Source organism: Pteropus vampyrus, unplaced genomic scaffold (genome assembly GCF_000151845.1).
Source record: "Pteropus vampyrus isolate Shadow unplaced genomic scaffold, Pvam_2.0 Scaffold35, whole genome shotgun sequence".
In the NCBI taxonomy this organism is placed as follows: Eukaryota; Metazoa; Chordata; class Mammalia; order Chiroptera; family Pteropodidae; genus Pteropus; species Pteropus vampyrus.
The window spans coordinates 4,957,384-4,965,779 of NW_011888816.1; the positions used below are offsets into that span (position 1 = coordinate 4,957,384).

The 8,396-nt window shown below is 41.2% G+C and overlaps 1 protein-coding gene across 1 annotated transcript; it reads right to left on the minus strand.

The window, feature by feature from the left end:
• Positions 1–265: 265 nt before the first annotated feature.
• Positions 266–1,396, minus strand: LOC105290395 (endogenous retrovirus group K member 7 Gag polyprotein-like). Its single transcript, XM_011357489.2, is given in 3 exon segments — positions 266–663; positions 665–1,144; positions 1,146–1,396. Coding segments are annotated over 3 exon segments (1,077 nt in total). The 3' UTR covers positions 266–317.
• Positions 1,397–8,396: the final 7,000 nt, after the last annotated feature.

The following is an 8,396-nucleotide window of genomic DNA, read 5'->3' on the forward strand; positions in this document are numbered from 1 at the left end:
GGACAGATTGCACCCAATACATTTCAGAAGAACCAAAGCCTCGATTCCCTCGAGGGGTCGCCGAAGCCACAAAACCTGTTTTGGGAAGGGGTAGAAGTGTTCATTGAGCTATCCGTTGGCCAGCTGGAACGGGAGCAACTCCTGAAGGGGATTCTACCGTAATTTTAATTTCTCCTGTATAATCTGCATCAATCAACCAGGTTGCACTTTAATGCCCTTCAGGGTTGCGCTACTGTGCCCAAGAAGCAACCTAAACATATTTTGGGGAAGAGGCCCAAAAACCCCTGTGGGCAAGGCTCGTACCCCCATTTCTGGAGTTAAGACTGCATAGGTGGAGGAACTGAGGTCCAGTCCTGCGCTTCCTGCGGTGGCTCGGGCCAGTGAGAGAACGGATTTCCCTGTTGTTGAGGGATGAATGATTGCATTGCCCCGTAACACTGCTTCGGGGCCCGGGGCTGGCCCCTCCATCCGTTTCCCTGAATAAACTGGCCCACCACATTGGTCTTAGACTTACAATCTCCTGCCCAATGTTTTCCCCTCCTGCATTTGGGACACACCCCAGGCTCCCTTCCTTTTCCTTGGCCGTTTTTGGTAGGGCAATCCCTCGCCTGATGACCGGGGCGTCCGCACCCCAAACACTTGTTGCCTTGTTTCCCTTTTTTTCTGCTGATTCAATAAAACATCTTTTATGGTAAGACCTTGGACTGTGGCAGCAAAAGCAACGCCCTGCTGATAGGACGGTCCAATATCCGAACACAGTCGGATATAATCCCCTAAGTTACCCTTCTTTCTGAAAGGCTTCGAGGCCGTCTGGCATACAGAGTTAGCATTTTCATAAGCTAACTGTTTCACCAGGACCATGCCTGCCTCTTGGTCACTAATTAGGCGTGAGGAGGCTGTAAGCAAACGAGCTACAAAATCCTGATATGGCTCATCAGGTCCTTGCCTTACTTTAGAAAGTTCCTCAGTTCTTTGTCCAGAATCAGGTAACATAGTCCAAGCCCTCTTTGCTGCAGTGTTAATCTGCCTATAAGCACCAACTTGATACCCTAACTGTTGAGCGTTATCCCGATATTGTCCTTCCCCTGCTAACATCTCATAAGTGATTCCATTATTAGCTTGATGATTCAACCTAGCTGTCTTATTCCTCTCGATACCCAGCATCCCAGAGGAGGAAATTTCCTCCTGACAAACAGGCACGAGCAATTGTTTTCCAATCCCATGGTGTTAAAGCCCTGGCACAGAGGCCTTCAACCTGAGCCAGGGTAAAAGGAGCCGTCGCTCCATATTGAGCACAAACAGTCGTAAGTTCTTTCAGCGTCTTGTAAGAAACAGGTTCATGAACCCTTCGGGCCTGTCCTTGCTGGTCTTGTGCATCATAAACAGGAAAAGCCATCAAACAGAACCCAGGAATGGACTCTCCGGCGGCAGCTGCCTGTCAAAGGCCTTGCTCTAACCCTGAACGGAGCGGGGCAGTAGATCCAGGTAATTTTAAAGGGGTCAAATGTTGTTCTTTATTCATATTAACCAAAGGGGGGTCCAATCCAGCTATCATAGCAGGAGTAGGCGTTCGAGGTGGCCCGGGTGACTCGCAGCCAAAGGCTTTTAATTGTTGTGTTAATGCCTCTATTTTCTTTTCCAATTTTGCTATCTGTTTTCCTCCCAACGAATCATCCACAAACGCCTCAAAGGGCAGCAGGTTGTCATCCCCATGATACCTAGCAGACTCCTCTCCTAATTGCACCCCATCCCCAGGGTTGAGAGGATCTTCCTCATCCCCAAAAAACAAAGAAGAATAGTGCGCACCTAAACCTTCATCAGGTGGCGCCGAGGGCTTGCTCTCATCCTGAGGCTTACTATTGGAGCCTTCCACTTTAGGGGAGGCCTCAGGACCAGGGGCGCCATGCTCTCGCCATTTGTCCCTCTCATGTTGGGGGTCTAAGCAGTCTCGGACTAGGGTCCACAACCCAAAAGTTTCCACCGGGACCTTACCAGGCCCATGAACATCATGATAATCTTGCAATTTTTGTCCTACCCTTTTCCAGGTTTCTAAATCTACAGTCCCTTCTTCCGGAAACCAGGGACATATTTCTTCCACACATTGCAAGAACTTAGTTAATTGTTGCTGGCCCACTTGGGCCCCTCTTACTCTAAGCATATTTTTAAGCATTTGTACAAAAAGCAGTCGACTATTTCCTTGGCCCATTTTTACTTCTTTAAGTTTCTGTTTCAGTTTCTATATCACAATACTCCTGCGTACTTGCGGTTGGCCGCCTACAGGACTCTTAGGCCCCCAGATTCCGCGTGCGCACACCTTACTCTGCGGCACGTCCTAGCTGTTATTCCCCATGTTCAGGTCCCTGTCCGGGCACCACTTGTTGGAGCCAGCCGACGAAGTAATTGAGGGTACCTGAAAGGGGGAGCATGGACTGAGGAAAAGAAAGAAGACAGACAGAATTGCAGGAGGGATCACAGATTCAAGCTGTGTCCCAGAGTTTATTTAGAACACACTATTTATAACATTACAATAAGAAAGACAGTAGTCAAGAACTAAGGTCAGCCAGATTACTATATCTAGTAGAACAATGAGATTCTCACAACTCAGAACTCTCTGCTAAACTGTTGCAAGGAATGTGCAGTGATTGCTATGTGAACAGTTACCTCCCGGTTTTTCCCAGCCCTTTACAATCTCAACTTCTTACATTGTTGCCAAGTACACAAATATCCTTGTTCCTTGTTAAATGATTTCGCATGTCCAGAAGTGACTCCCCACACATACAACTACCATACAACCCAGCAACTATTCTTCCAGGCATTTATTTTAGAAATGAAAACTTAAGTTCGTACAAAAACCTGAAAATGAATGTTCGTAGCAGCTTTATTTGCAATAGCCTTAAACTGTAAATGACCTACGTGCCTTTCAGTGAGTGGGTGGTTAAACTGTAGTACATCCATACCACGCAATACTACTTGGCAGTTAAAAAGAACAAACTACTAACACACAAAGTAGAATGAATTTCTAGAAAATTAGACTGAGTAAAAAAACAAAAAGGCAATCCCCAAATTTACAGAATGTATAATTCCATTGATATTACATTCGTGGGTGTAGGTTTAAAAAGGCAATATGATAGATCACCATGGTGATAGACTTGTTCTGTATCTTGACAGTATCGATGTCAATATCCTGGCTGTGATATTGTACTACAGTTCTGAAAGACATTACTATTGGGGAAAACTAGGTAAAGGGTACATGGGATCTCTTTGTATTATTACTTATAACTCCATGTAAATCTATGATTATCTCAAAGTGAAAAGATTAATTTACACAAACACCCATTCCCATTAATTTCCTATATACCAAAACAACCATTTAAAATTTTAAATTTTTTCCATTTATTTGCATATTGCAGGTTGGAAATCTTTTCATACAAGTAGCATTCTATTCTATTTCTTCTGACATATTCCCTGCCCATTTTTCTACTCAGTTGCCTTTTCCCCATTGACATATAAGAACTCTATACATCATGGACATTATTGCATTGCATATGCAATTTATATGCCTCTGAGAAGAGAGCTGATTTTCAAATGCTAGTCATCAAATTTAAAAATCTGAGGAAGTAAGTTTTATCTGGTTATCTTAGAGACGGATGTGTGAGGTGCCGAATGACATGAGCCCCAGTGAGATGCGTTGACCAGCCCCGCTTTCTTTGATCACTCCTCGTGAATCATATTGAAGGCAAATAAGTGAGCTCAGAACTCCATTCTACCTGATGACTCTATGAATATTTTTTTTTTAGTGTGTGATATTATTTTCGGTACCACTTATGCTGACTGCGTATACAGGTGATTTGCGTAGGATCAACATCGTTCTTATAAATAATATTAATTATAGCTAAGATATCGACCAGTCCGAGTAAATACTACGTACTTTATCACATATATACATTGTCCCATTTAATCCTCACCATTTTATAAATGAGGAAACAGAAGTTTAAATCAGTTAAATAACTTGTTCAAGGTCACGGTGCTAATGAATGGCAAGATCAGCTCAAACCCAGCTGCCCTAGCACCAAAACTATGAAACTGCTAGGTTTCAGGGAATACTGGGGGACCTGCTACAGATCAGAACTGTTAATGAACAGAAGTTGTTTAAGGTCGCATTCTCGGAGGGACTGAAATTGCAATTAAGTTTTGTTTTGCTGTGCTGGGGGCAAGCGACTAACAGAACCATCACCCTAACCAACCATTCTATAACTAAGCCACATCTCGATACTCTTACCAAAACACGATGCTCGCTATCTGGTGTGGAATGGACATTCTCTCCAGCCCCTGATAACAGCCAGGAAGTAAGAAATTCAAAAAAAAAAAAAAAAGAGAAGAACTGCAAAGTTCTTTACACGAAGAGTAGAGATCTAGAAATCTCTGAGGTCATAAATGCTAATATTTCTCTGGAGATGAGTCAAAGATTCATTGAGAACATCGAAATGGCTTTATTTCCAGATAAACATCAGAGCAGAAATAAAAATAGCTATCTGACCTATGAAACACATAAAGGTTAATTCATATGCTTTTTCTGGGGTGGGGAGAGAAGGTGGTATGTAGGGGATTTTTAAATTATAATTTAATTTTATTTTTATCCCAGTAACGTATGCAAAAAAATTTAATAAACTATTTTTTGTTTTTCCTTTATTAAGTATTTCATTTTATTTATTTGTTTAGTCTTCTATGCGCCTATAATTAATTTTTCCAAATGTTCCTATAGATTTGCCCCGTGACTTTCAATAATTTTTCCGAATGCCCGGGTTTCATGGGCTCCTTTCCCCGTCCTCTCCTATCCCAGACCAACTATGCTCAGCCCTCATTCTTTCTGCCTCAATCTGCTCTTTATCCAACAGTTAATATTCTTGGATTTCCCTGCTCTACCTTTCTAGCTGGAGGACGCCATGTCTTGGTTTCTTGGTTTCCTTTCTGTTTTGCTGAAGCACACCCTGCAATAACTTCCTCTGCAAGGACAGCTGGGAGGTAGTTTCATTCAGTATTTGACATAGCTGAAGAGTCTTTATTCTACTCTTACTCTTGGTTGATCATTTGCTGCGTCAAGAATTGTAGGATGAATATCATTTCCTCTTAGATTTTAAAGGCGCTGCTCCACATTAGGATTCGTCCTCCTTTTAAAGTGACCCCTCCCTTCCTCCTTCTCTCCAGTTCTCTCTCGGCCACTCTCTCCCCCTCCTCCAGGATCTTTTTTCTATCCCCAGAGTTTTGAAATTTCATAGTGTTGTACCTTGGTGTGATTCTTCGATTATTCAAATTCTTATTCGTTTGACATTTTCAATATGGAGGCTCATGCCTTTTAGTTCTGAAAAATCTTTTCTGTCACATGTTCTGTCGAATCACATAAAATGGCTCGATCTAACCTATTTTGAACTTATAAAAATGGCAATTTCGTGTTTTTCAAGCCAACATCTTTGAGAATTTTCTTCCCTTGTTTTTTTCTTTTTCCTTTCTGGAACTCCTATTAGTCAGACGTTGAACCTTCTGTGTTGATGATTCTCAGTACTATCAGTGTTTTAGATCATCTAGTGGGAGCAAAATCTGTTGCAACCTTTCTGAAAGCAATTTGACAGGGAGTATCAAAAATCTTAGAAACACATATGTATTGTGATTCATTAATTCTATGTCTAAGAACCTCAAGGAGATTTTGAAACATGTTTTAAAAAAATGTATGTTCAAGTGTATTTTTACATTATTCACAATAGAAAATAAATGAAATCAATCCAAATCCAAAAATAAGGAAGCAGTTAAATAGAGACTTCTGTATGGTGAAATATTATGCATTAAAAAGACATTTATTAATATCTTTTTGAACATATCCCCTTGAGCACAGAAAAACAAAAACAAAAATAAACAAATGGGACTGCATCAAACTAAAAATCTCTTGTACAGCAAAGGAAACCATCAACCAAATGAAAAGAAAAGTTAATGAATGGGAGAAGATAATTACAAATGATATATCCAATAAGGGGTAAATCATTTTACCCCAAAATATATAAGGAACTCATATAACTCAATAACAAAAAAAATGAACAATTTGATCAAATAATGGTCAGAGGACATGAAGAGACATTTCTTTAAAGAAGACATACAGATGCCAACAGACGTATAAGAAGATGCTCAACATCACTAATCATCGGGAAATGCAATTCAAAACCACAATAAGATATCACCTCACACCTGTCAGAATGGCTGGTCTCAAAAAATCAACAAATAACAAGTGTTGACAAAGATGTAGAGAAAAGGGAACTCTCATGCTCTGTTGGTGGGAATGTAAATTAGTGCAGCCACTATAGAAAACAGTATGGAGATTCCACACACAAAAAAAACAAAACTAAACTAAAAATAAAACTACAGTACACCCAGCAATTCCGCTTCTGTGTATTTATCCTAAGAAAACAAAAATACCAATTCGAATGAAATCGAAGCAACCTAGGTGTCCATCGATAGACGAATAGATAAATAAGGTGCGATATATAGATATACATATATAATGGAATATTACTCAGCCATAAACAAGAATGAAATGCTGCCATTTGCGACGACATGGATGGACCTGGAAGGGATAATGCTAAGTAAAATAAGTCGGACAGAGAAAGAGAACTATCTCATGATTTCATTTATATGTAGAATCTAAAGAAAACAAGACAAAGGAACAAACTAAACAAAAACAGGGTTATGCAAACAGAACAAACTGATGGTTGCCAGAGGGGAGGGGATGGGGATGGGTAGAAAAAGATGAATATAGTCAATAACATTGTGGTAACTTTGCCCTGTGACAGACTGTTACTAGACTTAGTGTGGAGATCGCATCATAAGGTATGTAAATGTCGAATCACTATACTGTACACGGAAATTAATATAATATTGTATGCTTACTATACTTTTAAAAAGTATATGAAATGGCATATATGAGGAAATTTTCAATGGCATACAAATATGGTCATAATATATAGTTAAGTTAAAAAATGCCTCTAGGGCTTAGAAGTCTATATATAGTATTATTGTCAAGATTGGAGTTAAAAAATATCCCGAACTTGGATGATGTAAGGGCAAACACAAAATAAAAATAAGGGGCTTAATTCTCCCTGTTGCAAATAAGGGAGTCTTCCTTCTCCTCTCTCTTTTGTTTCAGAATTGTTTTGTCTTTTTTAAATGTGTGTAAATTTTTATAAGGGCCAATCTCACAACTGAAGCAGTTTTCCTCAGTGACCTGGGAGCCATCTTTTTGAGATGCAAATATCTACTATTCTGAGTCTCTGCTTCTAGTTTCCAGAAACCTCTCCTTCCCTTTGTCCTTGTAAACCTAAAAGTGGTAGCAGTTCGTTTTGCTGTTATACGTAGGGGCTAAGCCACTACTGGGACCTCTCCTAGCCCATACATTTGTAAATAGCCTTTGTAAACAAACCATCTCCCTCTGGTTGAGGCTTCAAATTGTTCCCAGCTTACAGCTTCCCAGGGTCTGCTCATCCCTGCTGACTGGGGACAAAAAGGGGAGCCACATACTAAACCTGACGCTCTCAGGACAGGCCTGCGAGGCAGGCCTTACAAACTCAGAGACCGAATATAATCAGCACACAGGACGGTCTGAACATAAAAGTCCCTAATTAAAAGCAAGTCACGGCGGGTAGTCATGGGCCTGTATCTTCCTTGACAAAGGTCAGTCTTTACCTGTCTGTTGTGTTTTGCATCAAAGATAACATACTTTTGAAATGTCTAAGCAATCTTCCCCAGACTCCTAAGGGCACAGCCGTCTCATCAGAGCATGAGACCACAGAACCCTCATGGTTATCTTGTCCTCCACATCCCATCTCTGTGTGCTGTAATTGCTCATTGTTAACTATCCTGTGCTCACCTGTGTAAAAGAACTCTGTGTCTCTCTATGTTGCCTTTATATCTAATCCCAGAGATTTCTCCTCTTTGCTTTCTCCCGCCCCCTTAATCTACCACCCGTGGATTTCATGCAACTTTCCTTACATCTTCTCCTTCGATTCTAATGTATCAAATAAGCTGCAAAACTGCCATCCTTCGGAGCATTTTCTCCATTCGTTGAGATTTTGCTCCCTGGCAACTGTCGTCAGTTTGACTCATTAAAAATTCTCCGGAAGTTTCTTCCGTCCACCTGGCCTTCTGAACACTAGCTGCTTCCCAGCCAGAGCGCCCCCAGCGGTGACCCATGCAATCCCACCCTTGTAGAGTCTAGGCTGCCACCTTCCTGGCCTGGGGTTCCTAACACTGCCATGTCTTAGCTTCCCCAGGGACGGGGACAAGGCTTTGGGCAGCCTCCATCATGCCCCCAGCACCGGGAGACATGCAGCTCTGGTTCTCCGTCTGATCTGCCT